Here is an 18,736-nt window from a genome sequence, read left to right on the forward strand (position 1 = left end):
TTTTTTTTTTTTCCTTTTTTTCTTTTCTTCCCCCCTTTCCCAAGAAAACATTAATATACAATTAAGAATTTCAGTTTTTGTGAGACACTGGAGGAACAGGCTAGTTACTTATGAGAGGTAATACATCTGGAAAAAGGGGAGAAAATACACAGTTTAGAAATGTGCAGGGTAGGATTTAGAAAGTATCTAAAATGTGGGCTATATGCCTGCATCTGGAAATCCTAGTTCTGTACTTTCTAGGATCTAAGCTAAGCTGTCATGCTTTAGTACTCTAGAATACATATGTTTAGCACAATTTAAGAGCATTTTTGGAAATATGTGATCTGTTTATCAGCACATGGCACGTACCAATAGTATAGCTTGGTACAGTTCCAATCTTTGTACTTCAGAATGATTTTGGATGAGATCTCAAGTTGAGAGAAGAGTATTACAGAAAGAGAACTCTAATGCTTACTTTCATGTTTGTTTTCTTTTTCTTTTTAAGCTTTTAAATGTTTTTGGAAGCCTTCTGAAAAAAAACTTTGATCATGGAGATACTTAGCCAAAATGACAGTATTTTATTGGAAGGGTTTTATGAAGAACTGGATAACCGCAGATGTACATGTAATGACCACATTAAAAAGGTACACCACAATGCAAAAATAAAATATTATTTTATTTTTAGTTCATAATAGCTTAATTCTGCTGTAATAAACAGGTGACAGAAGAGAATAAAATAATTAACAAAAATATGCCACTTCAGGAAACCTTAAATGGTCTAAAGAACTGAAGAAACCAATGCAGACATTTTGGTCTTATTTCTCGTTTCTGTCTCACCCGTAAGTGTTCATAGTCACTGACTTAGTGGGGAGTTAACAATCTTTAAATAAAGCATTGCTAATCACTGAACTAATGTGATCTGCATAATATGGTCTCTTACTCAAGTAAATTTAACATCCATGTTGTGCATGTGTATGGTTGAAATTTTCTGGTATATTCTGGAAGCTTGCCGTTTCTGCATCGAAATGCACTCAGTAACACTCTCAGAATTGATTTTTAATAACTGTAGGAGATTTGCTCAATGATTGTGTGGATGAGTCATTAAAAAGCAAACCCAGGAATTTCTCTGCCTCAGGACAACACTAACATATCCCACATAAACAGTATTATTGTTCTGTGGTGACAAGACTTTCAAAAATACTTACGTGGGACCTAGACATCCAAGTTGTTTGAAAATTGTACCCAGTCTGTCCCTCCTTTTGTGATCCTTCAGCAAACATGTTTTTAGGTGGCAGAACAAAGAATGGAAATTAGACACACGTGAATTCAATTATTGAGTAATAACAATTCCAGCTGTCGACCACTGGCACAGCTTGTAACATGCAAGGAGGGCATATCCTCCTTCTTCCCCCAGTTTTAGTTGTTCCCAGTGTTCTCGCTTGCTTTATGCATCTTCTTCCCTCTAGTTCAATTTGATAAAGGATACATGGAACTTCATCTAAAAATGAATAATGTGGGAAACTAAAACTTTCCACCAGAATTTGTTTGTGAATTGCTATCATTAAAAGAAGAAAACTGATTAGGTGTGGTTTTCTAAGACTTACAAAGTCCAGAAGCTGCTTTTATTTCTGAGAAATATGTGGAGATGTTGACCTTCTTTGACCAATATGAAGATCAGACCTCTTGTGAACAGAAAGTTCAGGTGGATGAAATTTGTCAGTTTAATTTAGACGGACCTCTAATTAAGCGTAATCCTGAAAATAGCCCGCTGAGCATGAATTTTGATCCTAAGGTATGTATATATAATTGTAATTAAATCTGTATCTGGAGTGTCTCCTTGACTTCATATTCATAAAATGTCAGCAATATTCCAGAGCATGAGTAAATCTTAAAATCTTAACTCTTATTTATTGTGTTGTCTTTATTTTCCAGTTGGGAAATCTAGTTGCCCGATAGCTGCTCAGGGCAGAGTTCTTACTTTAAACAGTAAAGAAAGTTATTACAGTAGTAAATGGTTTCCCCAGAGACAGATGGAGGAATATAATAATGACAGTTAGCTCTTGCTGTGTAAAATGCAGTGGTTCTTTAAGTTATCAAACTTCAAACAGCCCTTAAATCCCTACCCTTAAATTGCTGAATACTAATTAAAAGATGTCTCCTGTATACTTTCTTATAGTTCAATCTTCAAAAAGATATTCTAATGCCTTTGTACCTGAGATTAAATGCAAAGTAAACAAAAGTCATTCTGTCGAGGCTGCTGAAAGGACAAATAGGATAAGATAAACTGGTTTTTTTTTCATTCTTGTAGCTACTGTCTTTATAGAGGGAGGTGAAGTATCTCCTGATGTTGAATCAGCCCAGTATTCCAGATTCTGCTTTAACTATATATGAGAAAAGGAACAATTTTGCAAAGATTTTTGATGGTGGGATATGTTAGCAAAGTATTTCTGTTTTTTCTTTTTTCTTCCCCCCATCCCTTGCAACTTGCATGCATATGTGTGAACACAGGCATGGCTCTAACTATCCTGTTGTTCTTGTTGAACAGAACTATTGCATGTTTGTCCAACAGAATCCCACTCACAGCTTATGCTTCAGCTTGCAGTGCTGGCTGCAGCTGAGCGTTAGATGCTTGGGGTCACTACCAGTCTGGATCCTCCAGACTGTGAGTCCAGTTGCTTTTTTGTAGGTTACCTTCTGCCCATCAGTCTGTTCTGTTCCGAGACATTCATGGTCCACATGGTTTCCCTTTCATAGTGCGTAGGTGTGAAAGGACCTCCCTCAAATAGCTGTCCTGCCCAGCAAAGTGCACAATATCATGTGTGGGATGTTAGAGGGATTTCACCCTGTATGTGTCTTTCCTGTCAACAGTGTATTGGAAACCTTGAACTTATCGCTCAGCTGTACAACAGACTAATGCAGACTACTCTGGAGCTAGAATATCCTCTGATTGAAATAAGAGCTGGGAATGATTGATGTCCAGCTGGAAGAAGGAGAAGAAAGATGCACACAGCAGGCAACAACCTGCTGGGACTCTGTCAAAGAAGTGCAAAAGTCAGAGTGTGATATGGAGCAGAGAGTTCAGCAATCAAAGGACAACGGTGGATCAATCCAGGTAATTATGGATGCTTGGATGGAGCATGCCCTCTTTTTCAGGAAAGGTAAAAAAGAAGCTCTCCTGTACCTGCATGACAAAGGAGAAAGACTTGCTAAAATAAACAGAATACTGCAAGAGGTTAGTTTCTAGATCCATCATCTTGTTGACGTAACGGCCAAGTGAGCTGGTTTTTTGATGTGGTGATGTGTGCGTTAAATATTTGATTATTAATACGTGGTCACTTAAATGTTTTTGTTCAATTATTTGTGTAATTGCACAAACTGCATAAAAGTTCTTTAAGACTGTCATCTGAAGACGAAAAGAGAGAAGAGAATAATTTTGGCAACATTTGAAAATAACTTTTGTGCTTTTTTAAACTGGTAGATTGGGAATGACTGGCAAGCTGCAGTCATGATAGTGCTGCTCTCTCATTTTTGTTACCCTAAGCTATGTTGTTTCTTTGATCCTCATGGGTAAAGTAATTTCTGCAGCTGGAGAAATTGTCCTGAAACATTTTTTTTTTGCACTAGATATAGTGTGAAATAATTTTGATTTGAAATGTGAATATTGCTTTCTTATAATTAAAAATATACAAAGTATAATTTAATTCACCAGTTTACTTAGGAATGCTAAATCAAATTATAATATCCTTGAATATGATCTGCTGCGTTACATGACTACAAGTGATAAGTCATACAGTGACTGAGTCGAAGAACTTAATTTGAATAAGAGGTGAATGCGGAAGCAGGTTTTTTTTTTCTCTGCACCATGTTTGCTATTTTTTTGAGGGACCTGCTTCTGCATCTCCTGCTACAACTTTTTGTATTCTTTATGAACGGACTTCTTAGTGCTGCCATCTGAAGAGTACCTTTTCATTCAGTTTCAGACCTGATTTTATTTGTATTATTGTCTTTATTTATACTATTGATATTTATTTTAAAAGATCAAAATAAGGTTTCTTTTTAACATTTAGTTAACTGTAGCAAGGGTTGATGCTGCAGTGCAGAACAAACATGCAGAAGTATTCTTACAAAACGTGGCTATTACATTGGAGTTGCTGTATTGTATGATAGTTTTCTGCCAACCTGTAGTCTTTTCAATGCAGGAATACCTTCATCCTTGCACTGAGTTGTGTTAGTGTAAAGGTGATTCCAAGGAGGTTCAGGAGTCTCTTACACTGAGCAAAGTACGGTCCAGGAGCACACTTGATACAAGAAATATTAGTGTCTTTCAGACATCTCAGCCACTTGTTTCTGTATATATTCTACCCCACATCCATTCCAGCTATAATTATGTTGGGTACTAAGTGAAATTGGGGGAATTAACTAAATTAAACAAAATATTGTAAGAATAGGTGGGAAAGGACTACAGCTGCAGTGGTCCCTGCTGACACTAAAAGAAGAGCTTAGTAAGCACTGGCTTTAGATCAGCGTGTGCAGAGGAGGGGTCTCTATTTGGTCTGGTTTGGGAGATGCACTGCACCGTACAGAATGTTAAATAGAAATGGGTAAAGTTCAGTTAATGCTTTTCGTCAGACAATCTAATTAGTCAAAATTAAAACTTCTCACCAACTGCACTGAGTTTTCTGGTCCACAGTAGAATTTCTCTTTCTATGTCTATCTGGTCCAAACCAGATTGAGGGGATGACTAGGAAAATAATGTACAATTTTTAACGTGTGCCTTAAGCTAGTCTTCTAGTTACTCTAAAATGACTTAGATTCAGGCTTCTCTTTCTTTTACTTTCTTTTGACACAGACAAAAAACCTGTCAAGGTATTTCTTTTCATCCTGATGGATTTTTTTTTTTTTTTTTTTTGCACAGTTTACTGAATGTTTTTTTTCTAGATATCTTGGGGAGATTTGTAGAATGCAAAAGCTATTTCCAGGTCGGCTTTAAATATTTGCAAATGTGTTAAAGCAGCAGGAGTGGAGCTTTCTATTTTACTGTGCGGAAGATTCCCAATACATTTTTGAATGAAGTTTTATGTGATTATACATAAAATGAGTTCATTAAGTTCAAGTAGTTTATGATTACCGATTAATTATTTTACAATTGACAAAAATGCTAGTAAAAGCTATGACATATAGTTTGTGGTCAAATAAATCCTCCACTTTAATTTTTTTATTGATAGGCAAGTGTTGGGGTATCCTCACTGTTAATATACGATTTTACTGATGTTTTTCTGCCATGTGTGATATTTTTCCTCCTAGATAATTTTACTTCATTAAATAGGAATTTCCTGAAAAATGGAATGCCGTTAGGAAGAGAACTGTGTCAGTAAAGCACAAAGTAACTCCTGTTCAGGCATCTGAGATTGCTGTTGTCAGAAGAAAATGCATTTTACTTGATGTACATTGAATCAGTATTTTTTCATCTTTTTTTTTTTTTTTTTTTTTTTTTTTTTTTTTTAATGAGAACATGATCAGTGACAGGTGTTATTACCAGTGTTTCATCAGGAGAAGCAGATGGAATACAGAGGAGGATTTAAAATGGAGGCTCCTTTTCAGTTTGATGTAGAAAATGTGTATGCTCCCCTCAATAAGGTAATGAGGAATCTCAGAAAAATGTATTTGCTTGTAATCTTTCGGTACTAAATCTAATGATATTTTGATGTGCGTATTTAAATGTTTATGGCTTGGTGGTTGGGGGGAGGTTTTTGGGTTTTGGGGTATTTTTGGGGAGGATTGTGTTTTGGAAGCTGGAATAATTCTAGTACCACCAAATCTACTTGTTTCTTTTGTTTCTTTTCCAATGTTGCATATGCTCACTGATAAAATAAAAAATTTCAGAATACTTGCTTATATTCTTTATTCATGTTCTTTTAAACAGTCAGCATGATGTATTCTTGAATACAGTTGTCTAAAGTGAAAGATTTAGCAGGTCTTTTTAAAACATCACGAAGGCACTTTATTATCATTTATACAACTTCAAAGTAAGGAGAAGTGGTTTAATTGCTTAATTAAGAGATTAAAGATTAAGAGATTAAGGAGAAGTGTTTAATTAAGAGATTAATTACAAGAGTATAAATTAACTGTTTTCTATGCAGCTTTACTTTTTATGGCTCAAATGCAGAGCCCTTTGTATGCCTTTTGGCTGCTTTCAGAGACAATGCAAATGCAGCTTTTTAATCTTTTTGCAATAATCACTCTCAGCTTTTCTTACGTTGAATCATATATACCGAATCCGTAGGTTTCACTGCCAGGTTTAGGTAAGCTCAATATACCTAATAACTGTACTTGAAGAGGAAAAGAGCATTCAATAAAGGCAAATCAAGAGCTCGAGAAGCTGGAAAAAGAAATGTTACTAATGCTGGAATCTACAAAACTATTTGAAGTAGCTTTTCCAGACTACAAGCAAAAGAAACAATGTTGAAAAGAAGTGCAGTTGCTCAAGAAAGTCTGAGATATTAGTGTTTATATTAACATAAGATTTTAAAAAAAAAAAATTATAAAGTTACAATACATTTTGAATGTTATACTTTTAATTTGATCCTAGAAGTGTTTATAGTTTTCATTTTTAAAAACTTGAACCTAATAGGGGTTTTTTAAGATGGAGTTTCATTTTGAGCTTTTTTAAAACCAATAGTTGAATAATTAAATAATTAAAATAATTGAGTAAAAATTTAGAAAGCTAGAAAATGTCACCTCAGAATTGAGGATTGTACATTAGAAAGCTGTACAAGGCCAGAAGCAAGAGTCCAGAATAGTCGGTGTACAGACCTGTGTGGGAAATCGGCCTTGTTAAGTTTTGTTTATCTCAAGAAGTTTTTCATAGGCAAGGTTAAAAATATATGTACTAGATTTTCTTTCCATAATTGTTTGCTTAGCATTTGTATTGCCAGGAGGAGGTACAGGGCAGTTTCTGCAACTTCTCCTAAGCGCATCTGTATGTTACCAGTGGATATAGATGCATGTTTAATAGTGCAAGAAAGGTATATACATATAGCTATCAGAAACTGAAGTACAAAACTGTTTAAATGCTTGGCTTTTGGGTTGAATTTTGAGAAGATGGATAATTTTGTATGCTTTCTAGGTAGTGGTTGCATAGGGTTGGAAAAAAATAAGGTCCAGGAGCTATTGCTGTGTGATGTGCTTTCCCCCTGCACCCATTTATCTGTAATATAGCAGAAGCTTGTCTTTACCAAATGTTGTTGACACTTTTATCTGTACTTTCTGTTTCAGAGTAACGTTGATGATTGGGCTAAAACCCAGTGGAGACAGATTAATGTGGAACAGATGGATGTGGAGCTCAGAAGGTTTGCCAAGGCAGGTTTCATAGCTGTCTCTTTCTGCAATTTATCTGTGTATGTGCCACCCCTTCTTCACTCTTCCCACCCACTTTGATGTTTCAGTGGATTTGTTACTCATGTCCCAGCTGAACGTTCTGGAACATGCTTTGTTTTGGGGGCTTTTCTTTAAAACTTTATTCTTCTGGATGAATTTCCAGTCCCTGTGGAGGTACGTGGTAAAACCATGCTGTCACTTCTCTGAATTGAGGCAGTATGTGAAAGAATGAGGGTGGGGTTTTATGACAGGCCCTACCAGATGAAAGTCATTAGTTTTAGAGACAGGTGGAATTTGCAGAAGTTTATCTGCTCTGCTCTTAGACATAGCTCCAGAGTGCTGCAAGTTGCAGTAAAGATGTTCGTTTTTAAAGGGAGGACACTTTCTCTGCTTGAAGTATTTGCAATATTTTGTTGATAGTAGCCCTGCAGAAGACAGTTCCAATGGGACAAGGAAAGTATGAAGTGAAAATAGCAACAAAAGCCCCCAGACTATTTGCAGGACACTGAAGGAACAGCTGTGATTCATAGAGTAGTGGTTGAGTATGGGAGGAAGAAAGCCTTGAACCTAATGTGTATAAAGTTTCTTCTTCTTTACGCATTTGTTTTATTCAGGAATAAATAGGTTTCACTGCCTGCCCAACTAGCAGTTCTTTAAGAGAACAATCAGAATTACAGCAGATGTCTTGGCTTAAATTGCTTCAAAATTATGTGACTCTACTTAGCCTGTTATGATACCAGGTGTCATATGCTGTGATAGAGGTGGTAAAAGTGAGGAGAGGGTTGAGATGACTGCATTCCCTTTCTGCTTTTGCATCATTCACTGTGGCACATACGCCAGGTCCTGGAATAGAGGAGGTCCTGATCACTGCCTTGTGTCATGTTCATCGTGCTCCGATGTGCATATGAGTCTCCTTTACCCCTCTGAATGGTGGCTTTAAATATTTTAAGTTTATGGATACCTTTATTTGCTGTGAAATAATTAATAAGAAAATTAAGCTTAAATTGTCAGGGCTGTGGTAAAGTGAACGGCTCTGTGTAAATCACTGTGTAAATGCAGTGTTAGTACAATTCCATTACTTTAAGTGCCATACTGGAAAGTATATTTCCAGACCCTTTGCTTTATCTGCCACATAAACCAATGACCCCAATAAAATCTTTCCTAGACTTGTGCTGACTACTACTGTCCCACACATCTGCACATGAAACAGGGAAGCAGAATCCTCTGACAAACAAGGTGGCTATTAATGGCAAGTAATTATTGCAATTATTTTAATCCTATTCCTTAGGAAATGTGTTCTTTGGATAAAGAAGTTGGTTCCTGGGATGTGTATAGGGGCTTGGAGTTAAACATAAAGAATCTGATGTTATCGCTGAGAGCAATACTGGAGCTGCAAAATCCTGCAGTCAGAGAGAGGCACTGGTTATCAGGGCATGAATGTGATGGGGGGAAGTATTCAGCCAAAGAGATCTCAGTGATGGTCTTTCATGCCCTACCCATAGATGCAACAGTACTGTTAGGCATGTAGTAGAGCCACTGCTGCCAACTGTTCAGTGTATAAGCGGAGCAGAGGTTCAGGGTTCAGACAAAGGCATCTCATGGCTTGAGAAGTAAATTTGTGGTCTCTGCTCAGACAAAAGGACCCAATTCCCTGAAGGCAGACCTGGCTTGCTCAATTAGAGGGTTCTTCCATACCTGGCTGTCTCCCTGCCAAGCCTGAAAATAGCACTAATTTTGAAAGGTTCTCCATCTCCTCTGGGACAGGGGAATACTTCCCACTAGTAATTCCTACTAAATATTTAAAAGAAAACCAAGCAATGTGGCTAGAAACTTCCCTGGATGGAAAAGAAAAAGAGAATGTTTGTTAATAGTTAACAGAGGAAATGATGGGCAGGGGGAAATGGAAGGTAAGAAAAGAAAGGGCACCTGAAATATCAACCTACTGGTAAATGTTTAAAGTGTTAATGCATAAGCAGGCTGTTGACCTGACAGTAGATAGGAAAAAAAAAAAAAAAAAAAAAAGAGGGGTACCAGAATTGGGAGAGATGTGTATGTTTTACTCACTGTTGATCATATAACTGGAGAACCAAATAAGTTGTATGAACCAAAAAAAAAGTTATTTGAATTTCTTAAAAATAATCTCAGTATCTTTGGTTCCTAGGGTATAACATGGACTAGCTGTTGTTTTTCAAAATTTGAATAATTCAACCATTTTGAAAAACCAAATTAAAGTTAAATTTTCAATCAATTTTTAACAGAAAACTGGAAAGCCGCAGAAGAGAGTGAGCATAACACTCACTCTATTCTCTGAAATAGAATGTTTCTATTACAGTATACCAAGCATTTTTCAGATACAATTTTAATAAAAGGACATTTTAAATTATTTTTAATATAGAAAGCTCCTAAACAGGCCAAGCACATAATTTTGTGCTTCCTTTTTTTTAAACAAAAATGGGAAAAAAAAAAGATCGACTGTGTTAAGTCTTAATTAAAATTTTAGAGTTCTTTTTTTTTTTTTTAAATTGATATCTTACAAAGCAGTAACAAAATGTGGGAAATACCCCCCGCCCCCCCAGGATTTCTAGTGTGCAAATACTGTGTCTGTAGCTTCCATCAACTTCAATGGCAGCTGTGCAAATAAACGTACCTTTTAGCATTATGTTATACAATATGCCACAGTATAAGACTGTTTCAAAACAAAAAAAAATACAGTAACAGCATCAATAAATATTTCATCTAGGCTGATTAAGTTCACAGTTTTGGTGCAAATCTGAAAGCATATCCAGCAGTTAAAATGCGTATAGCTTATTTCATTGTTTTTTGCTTGGATTCCTTTTGAACACTGTTATATGCTTATGTCTGATTTTTCTTATTCATTTACTTATTTTGCTCTCTGTTGTCTCTTTGCTTCATAGGTCAAGCTTTTAGTAGCAGAAGATACTACCTTGACAGATCTTCTGGGACTCCAGCTTCATAAAGTAGAAGATGAAGTCCAAAGTATAGCTGATAATGCTATGAAACAGTTTGGTACAGAAAAGGCAAGAAGTGCCTATATTTTCCTTCTGTTTTTGCAGAATAGCATGTAACAAACTATTTATTTGATTAAATTTTGTTTTGAGAAATTAATGATAGAAGTGAATGTTTTAATGTGACTTACCTAGGGACCAAAATTCAAAGCCTAGTGAAACTAGCTTCTTGTCTGTGGTGTAGTTTAGCATCATTAATTTAATTATATTTAATTCACAAAGTTCTCAGCTGCAAATATGAAATGTGATACGTATAGACAGGTGTTATTACTACTCTTGTTGTTCCTAGATTTTGGCAGAAATCAGATAAACATGGGCTGCCATGGGATTTTCTTATGAAGAGCACCACAGCAATTAAGCTTCTTTAATAAAAGTCAGATCAGCAGCTGCTTGAAACTTTAGATAACAATCACGTAAGGATTTAATTAATAGAAATGCCATTAGTATATCAATATTATTCACTCCCTTGATTCACTTGATTAGTTAAAACTTTTATTCTGAGTCTTTATTGCAGAGTTATGTTTTCTCCAGATGTTAGTCCTGGGAAATTATATGTATGCTATGTAACTATATATATTCTGAAAAAAATTCCTGTCTCCGTGTAGGAGTTAACAAAAATACTGCTTTCTAAGGTTATATTTTCTTAGATTTTTTTTAAAAATCACTTAATAATATGCTATCTGTTTGCAGTGTTTAAAGATGTCTGCTATTATGATATAGGATAATAACAAGTTACAGGAGAATTTGTTAAAATTTTGGTAGCTCTAGTTCCTCTGTTTGCTAAATTATTTTGATTAGCAGAATTTTTTGCTGTTTTTTATTTCTCTAGGTTCAGCTGCAAAATTATTCTGAAAGGTAAATATGCAGTATATTTCATTGAACAAGTGAAACATTGGCAGAATAAATTAAACATGGCAGATTCTGTCATTTCCATTTGGATGGAAGTTCAACACATGTGGTCTCATCTAGAAAGTATTTCACTGGGTATGAAGCTATCAGAAGACAGCTGCCTGAAGATGCAAACAGATTTGATGAAATCTACAGAGACTTCAAAGTTAGTAGAGTTAGTATTTTATGTCCGTTTATGTCTTGTATTTGAATTATTTAGACTGGGTAATGAAATAGCTATTTTTAAAATAATACCATATTGACAGTTTAGTTTGAGTATTTCTTTGATAGGCTTGTTTCTAACCCACTGAATTAACATTATTATGAGAGTCTCACACTTACTTCGGAGACTATCGGAACTGGAATTTGCATTCTTTATTATTAAAATCAAAGTAATTATTTGCTTTGTTTTCCTATCGCATAGACTGGCAGCTGTTGGTTCACACATTGTCACAAACCATGATTTGTGACAACGTTCTGCAGGTCATTCTTTCACGACTTTAATGTCTTCTTTTATTTGCGCTTTGTTAGCTTTTAACTCTCTGGAGCCGCATGCAGATACGATACTTCTGAGTTACAGAAATCCCTTCTGCCAAACTGCAAATCGTTTAGAACAATGGCAGCTGAAATACAAGTTTATGGTCCTCTGTTTATTATTTGCTGGAGGTAATTACAGCAATCAACCTAAACATTTGAACTTGCACAAAATATTGTGTCTTAATTGTTGCTTCTGATAAAAAAGTCACTGAACCCTTGATTAGTAAAGATAATAACTTGTGTAGTACCAGTATACCTGTAGTTCAGTTCATGTATGCCAGGGAAAGTTTTCATTATGTACATTTTCGAAAAGCTAAGATAAGCTAATGTTCTATAGGGAGGTCCTATGTTTAAAATTTCAAAGAAATTTCTAATTGTTTAAATCTGCAATTTAAACAATGTGAGCAGCAGCATGTCTAACTATGTGCCAAAAAAAAAAAAAAAAAAATCTATATTCACACCTTTGTATGAGTTGAGAACCCTGTTAAGAACAATGAAATTTATGGCATTTAACATCCATAAGTTTCTTCATGGTGCATGTTGAAAAAGAGATTGGGTTTGCATGCATAAGGGGAATTGTTGTACAAGCTAATGCTTCTGTTATGATCTGTCATTTTGATGTTGTTAGTAGAGATTTAATAGTGTAATCAGTGGTATTTGCTTTCCTCCAGTGCAGTTCTCTCTGTTCACTTTGCATTTCCTTCCTGTTCAGTCTAAACACTGTCAAAATAAGTGTTTGTGGATTTTTTTTTCTTTTGCAGAATCTAAAACAAGCTGATGAGATGCCTTCTTCCAGCTCTTTTTCCCCCATGCTTTTTTTTTTTTTGTCCCAGTGTAGTAAACAGTATGAAAGCAGAAAAAGGAGAAGTAGAAAAAAATCTGAGGGGAATACCACATGTTGCAATAACTTCCTTGTGCTTCTGTACAGTAGTTGGTGATCGACATAGCAAATACAAAAAAAGTGATGGAAGCTACAAGCAAACCAAAGGTGTGTGAAAAAGCTTTGCGGCACAGGTAAAATTTCCAGTATGGTTATGAATTGTGGAACAGTCAGGAAATGAGAGCTTTCAAGTCATATTTGCTTTCTGTACACGTGTGAGATGGTCTGGTGGGAACATTTTTGTGATTTGCTTCTGTTTGACATATAGGATTTTTATTGCTTTTTGTATGATCACTTACATTTGAGGAACTTAGTTCATTATTTAGGGCTTGCATGATGTAAAATTTTGTCAAATGTCTTTAAAATATGTTCCATTTGGATCAAATTCATCTTCTCGCCTTCCACAAAGAGGGAGCTGAAATTCTTTCTTTCACACTTGCAACAGGAAATAGTGGATTGTGTACAGCAAAGGACGGCCTTCCACACATGTAGAGGTATGCCTTGAACTTCCCATGATGTTCACTCTTCCTACCTGTAGAGGCAGCGATGTTCGGCGTCACAGCCTATCTCTCCTTGCAGGAAAAAGTTGTAACAGGAAGTTAAAATAACAAAACAGAAACCTGTTTTTCGAGATGTCACTTGTATTATGAGAGATACCAAGCTAATAGCTAAAATGTGTCAGTCGCAAGTAAATAAATGTGGAGTTTTTTCCTCTCCAGATAGGCATGTAATTTAGTATTTTGATTCTTAATAATTTTTTGTGTCAATATCAACATGTGTTTTTGTGTTTGTTATCCTTCATGCATAAAAGAAAATGTGTGCATCTTAAGCAAGAAGTCTTATTCTTTTCCCTTACTTTCCAAGTCCGGACTCTGAAAGGCTGAAGGGGAGTTTCCACTTAGCCAAACCTAAATTTTCAGGGACTTTTACAGCACCGTTCCATTCTCTTGTGTTCCTTGGTCTGAATGAGTAAAAAGAGCATTTTCTGTTTCAGTTCCTGGAAGGGAAACGTGTAAGACTTACCACCTTATCTGTTCCTTACAGTTGTACTTATCATTATAATTTTAAATCAAAAGTGATTTTTTCTGTTTTACTCTTTGGTCTGATTTCTTCCCGAACTGGGAGGGAATTTTTGGCTTGATGGAGATTAAAGGCATGTAATGTTAAAATCTTTGTGTTCTTTTCAGACTTTCTCTTTGTGAAAAAGCTCTGGCTGAATATTTAGAAAACAAGCGCATAGCTTTTCCTCACTTCTATTTAATTTCTTCAACAGACTGGCTAGACATCCTTTTGAAAACGAACACAGCCAAAACAGGTGAGCCTCCTTGCATACCATGGTATTTCGTTTTGTCTACAGGAAGGCAAGTAGCTAACCAGTTTTCCAGCTAACCGTGTGAGGAGATAGTATCATACAACTCCACCTTTCTGAGTGTTAATTTACTTTACAAATAGGAACACTTTGTATAAAGAAGGTAGTAAACATTTTCCTTCCAGCTAGGACAAGTACAGGGTGTTCAGCAAGGAGAGATGAAAACATCATGCTGAGGAGAAGTGTTCTAGATCCTGTGCTGTCTCTTACTGGAAACCTAGCTATGTGCAATTTGCATTTATTTGGAAGTTTGGATTGTAGGTTTGCAGGAATTAGAAATGGAAAAGGTCAAAGAGATCATCAAATCTATTCTGCTTCTGGCGCTGATAGATCAAATTTCAGGCATGCTATGCAGAGTGATGATAAGACTGAAAGATCTATGGTCTCTGTTAGACTGCTTCTGACTGAGCTACTGACCAATGCATGGGGAACGTTTTTGTAGCTATCCTTCTGTTTTCCTCCCTTGAACAATGATCTGCTACATTTTGTGACACTGAGACCAATTTGTATAAAAGCACAGGCACTTTGATGTATTTCAGAAGCTTTTTACTATGTTATCTGCAAGCCAGATGATACTTCTGGCCTCAGTGACTGTCCAGCCATAGCCATTCATTCTCTGAGTGACAGAGTTATTGGTGTGTCTCAGGCAAAGGTTTTTTAATGTGATGTGATGTGTAATGGAAGAACAGATACAACAAGAGGATGAAGGGCTTGTGAGACTTGAACACTGAGACTTTTCAAACATGATGACAGAGTCTTATAGCTTCTTTACATAACTAAGTCTCAGCATCTTGTTTCATCCACTTATTGCTCTGCACCATATATAAGAACAGCAATCAAGCAAGTCTGTTGTAGTTATCAGGCACAGAGCATGCTGGTGTGTAGACAGTGATCTTCAAACTCCACCATCTTTGGAGAGGTGTGTAGTTACACAAGGCATTTAGACCTGAATTGGCAGTTCGCGAAATAAGCACTAGCCATAATTAATAACAATTTTGAGACTTCTTAGTTTTATGTTGAGCTATCTTTGTTCTTCTGATTCTTCTGATGACTGACAATAGTGTAATTAATCCCAGCTTTTCCCATAAAAACCTCCTGTGTAGTGATCATGCAACAGACAGACAGATAGCGTCGCCATGGCAGTCTGCACCACCAGGGATATCCGAAGTACTCTTATTATTTATTCAATTGACATAAGTGTTCTAATACTGTGGAAAAAAAAAACCTGGGGTTTAATTTTTTTATCATCTTTAAAACCTAAGAATCAAATGTTGATTAATCACCTGGTTATTCAGTGCATCTTACTTGCTAAGATTAATTGAAGCATTATGCACTGAAAGCATTAGAATAAGAAACACAATTGTAAGATTAGTGCAAGGACTTGATGTTATCCAGTTAGTTGCTAAAAACTGTGTTAAGTTTTGCTGAACCACAAAATCTTATTGTGTATAGCAAATGTTACTGTGGTAGTCATCCACTTTTATAGAAATATGCATTCATGTAGCATGATTGACACAAATCTAAAGTAAATGGTTTCCTTATGTCTGAAATTTATGGGTGCAGGTGGCCCATTATCTTACCAACATCGCTGATCTGAAATTTCAAGAGAATACAGAGGAATCTGTAAATACTGTCCTTGGGAAGTACAGCAGAGAAAAGGAGTATGTTCCATTCTATGAAGAGTGTGGATGCAGTGGTCAGGTATGTTGAGTGACGTGAAATTTCCTTTATGGATTTTTGCCTTCTTTGGGATGTAGATTGACTAGAGACTTTCAATGGCATGAAATGCTGCCTTTAAAAATAGAAATTTGGGAAAAAAAAATTAAAACCCCCTTACAATTGTTTTTTCCAAGTTTCAAAACATTTATGGCCCAAAACTATGTAATAAACTAATAATATAATAAATAGTCTAGCTGCCCCTTGTATTTAAGTTGAAGGAATTGGTGGGATTTTTTTTTTTTGTTTTTTGTTTTGTTTTGTTTTGTTTTTTCTTAAAGAAGTCTAGAGAGTTAAGTGTTTAGGAGCAATGGAATAAAAAAAAAGTACTAAAAGCCACCGAACCGAGGAAGCCTATGGTTGCATGTTGCATTTCTCATACTTCCTTTCTTCTGCTGCCCTTTTATTTCATCTTCCATTGTACTTTCAGATCCTCTCTTATCCTTTAGCACACACCTCTCCAGACCTCCAGTTCTCTCCCATGTCCTATATCAGCTGAACAGGGTATTAGCTGTTTTTGAGCCTCCTGTTTGCTAATTGGCCAGCCAGTATGTGTGCTAACTGGGTAGTGGTAGGTCAGAAAGAACAGATCAGCAGCTTCTGAGACAATAACTTATTGTTCTCAGAACAGTGCTGAATGGATAAGCATTCACATTGCATAAAATCAATGTTGCATGTGGTTCTAATGATTGATTGTCTCAGCAGGGAGGCCTCAGACTGAATGGGCAAATATATGCAGCTTGCCTCTTAGAGATATTTTCTCCAAGATACAGCTACATTTGAGTGCATAGTGACATAGGAAAGAGTGTATTGTCTGTGTTTTCTGTTCTCCAGACACAAAAACTTCAGACTTTCATATTTGGAGCTCTAAGACAGTACGCCTGTGTGTTTAAGTCAAATGGATATGTAAACCAAACCAATGTCTGGTGGCTCGGTAGTTGGGAAGGGCTTCTCTGAGCAAAATCCTACTGAAGAGGCAGTAGGAGAGAGAAAATGGAAGAAAAAACCCCCACTCTGTTCAAGTTTGTAAAGAATGTTGATGTAAAGAAAATCCTTTGTAAAGATTAATGAGATGAGCTTCCTATATTGGTAGTATAAAATGTACTGGTTATGTTACATGCATAAGTTTATACATGTTTGGTTTGTTTTGGTTTTTTTTTTCTTCAAAAGGTAGAGTCTTGGTTGCAACACTGTGAGGAAACTGTACACAAAGCAGTGTGCCTCTGCATCATGGAGGTGATACTGGTCTATGAAGAGAAGCAGAGAGAATAGTGGGCTTTTGACTACCCAGCCGAGGTTGCACTTGCTGGTTTACAAATCTGGTGGGTTTCTGATGTAGAAATGGCATTTGGTGGGCTGGAAGAGGGGTTGGCATCAGCCCCGAAGGATTGCTACAAGAAGCAAGTGTGGAAATCCTCTTTCTGTTTAATCCAGTGAAAATGGTGTCATTAAAAGAGAGGGGTGTTATATTTAATAATTTTAATTCTGTAGCAAATAAGCTGCTACTAGCATCTACCAAAAAAAAAGAAATATGACTTTTGCTTCCATTTCTGTTGTCTCATGGACATTGTTATCACATCTTAATTACTGGGTTTTTCATGCAATTATTCTGAACTGAGGTGAAAGGTAAAAGCAGAGATACTGCCAAATATCAACCACTAAAGTGTGGCAGGAACAGAGTATGCAACCAATACACACATAAATTTTAAATTCATATATTTGTGTAAGGAAGCCCAAACTGTTAGTTGTATTTGTGTCAAACCAAACAGTTTACTTCTAATATTGTTAGTTTTAGTCTTACTTTAGAAAGGTACCTTCTGCTATCTGATTTTCTTTTTTTCTTCGCCCTTGTTTACCTCCAGCTTCTCTTGAACGTTTTTTTTCCTGGTGTGAGTATTCTTTCTCTTTGTGAAAACTTTGGTTTTCCTTTCCAACCTAGAAAATCCATCGAAAGGAAATACGAAATAGGAAAGAGACTTTAAAGCGGGGGGAGGTGGTGGTGGAAATCTGATAGAGGTGTCTAAAATTATCTCTGTAATAGAGAAAGTCGATTAAATATTAATCTTCTTCAACTGTTTCTCATAATACAAGAGATAGTAGGCAGTACCTGAAGCTATTGAGTAACTGTCTTTAAACAAAATAAGTACTTTCATACAGTGTACAGCTTAAAATACAGAACTTCTGGCTACAATGACAAACATATAAAAAAGGTCAAATCAAGGGTTAGCCAAATTTCAGGCCAGTTCATGGCTATTAAATATGATGATAAATTAAGTAGTGTGGTTTGGTTTTGTTGGGTTGATTTGGTTTTTTTTGGGGGGTAGGGGATTTCTTTAGTAAATTGTCTGATGTGTCTGTGGCAAATTGTGGTGTGTGTTCCCAGGATGTCCACCTCCTGGACTTGTTTTTTATGTTTCTTTGGGGATTTTTTTTTTTTAAACAATCTCTGCTAGCTTCTGTGAAAGGCAGAGATTGATCCACAATGAACCTCTACGTGATCTGGTCAGACTGTATTTCTGTGGTCACTTTGCAAGCAGAGCAGAGCACTGTCTCGTGCTGTTGCTGCTTCCTGACTGGTGGGAACTTGGAGGTGGTTCTGCTGTAAAATGTGTGGGCTAGGAAAGATGTGGACATCACTGCAGATGGCAGCTCACTGCCATAAAGAAGTGGAGCTTTGAGTGTGTTTAAAGGAAGACACCAGAAATACTTCAGGATGCTAGACAATTTAATTCAAAATGTTGCTATTGATATCTTCTTTATGATCTAATGCAGAAAACTAGGGACCTCAGTGAAATTACCTTCTGTTTTTGTAAGCATTTTCAAAATCTGTTAGGGCTTAGACTGCGGTTCTCAAATAACTTGTTTGCATTGAATACTACCTTCTGGGCCCTTAACTCTGCCTCAGTAAAAACAGCAGCAGTAGGTAGTTTTGTATATTATATAAAAACTGTACAGAAAGCATAG

At 36.2% G+C, this 18,736-nt stretch overlaps 1 protein-coding gene across 1 annotated transcript in view; it reads left to right on the forward strand.

Annotated features, from left to right (window-relative positions):
• Positions 1–1,624: 1,624 nt before the first annotated feature.
• The window catches only part of DNAH11 (dynein axonemal heavy chain 11), a 123,249-nt gene continuing 106,137 nt past the window's right edge, over positions 1,625–18,736 (forward strand). Inside the window, 16 exon segments of the mRNA XM_086740390.1 lie at positions 1,625–1,771; positions 2,288–2,394; positions 2,850–2,934; positions 2,936–3,211; positions 5,306–5,422; positions 5,530–5,616; positions 6,338–6,482; positions 6,730–6,745; positions 7,257–7,338; positions 8,645–8,866; positions 10,272–10,394; positions 12,739–12,821; positions 13,875–13,980; positions 13,982–14,002; positions 15,620–15,757; positions 16,943–17,176. Of these exon segments, the coding sequence (XP_086596516.1) occupies positions 1,625–1,771; positions 2,288–2,394; positions 2,850–2,934; positions 2,936–3,211; positions 5,306–5,422; positions 5,530–5,616; positions 6,338–6,482; positions 6,730–6,745; positions 7,257–7,338; positions 8,645–8,866; positions 10,272–10,394; positions 12,739–12,821; positions 13,875–13,980; positions 13,982–14,002; positions 15,620–15,757; positions 16,943–17,176 (1,989 nt within the window).

Source organism: Chlamydotis macqueenii, chromosome 2, assembly GCF_036417535.1.
Source record: "Chlamydotis macqueenii isolate bChlMac1 chromosome 2, bChlMac1.mat, whole genome shotgun sequence".
NCBI classification, from domain to species: Eukaryota; Metazoa; Chordata; class Aves; order Otidiformes; family Otididae; genus Chlamydotis; species Chlamydotis macqueenii.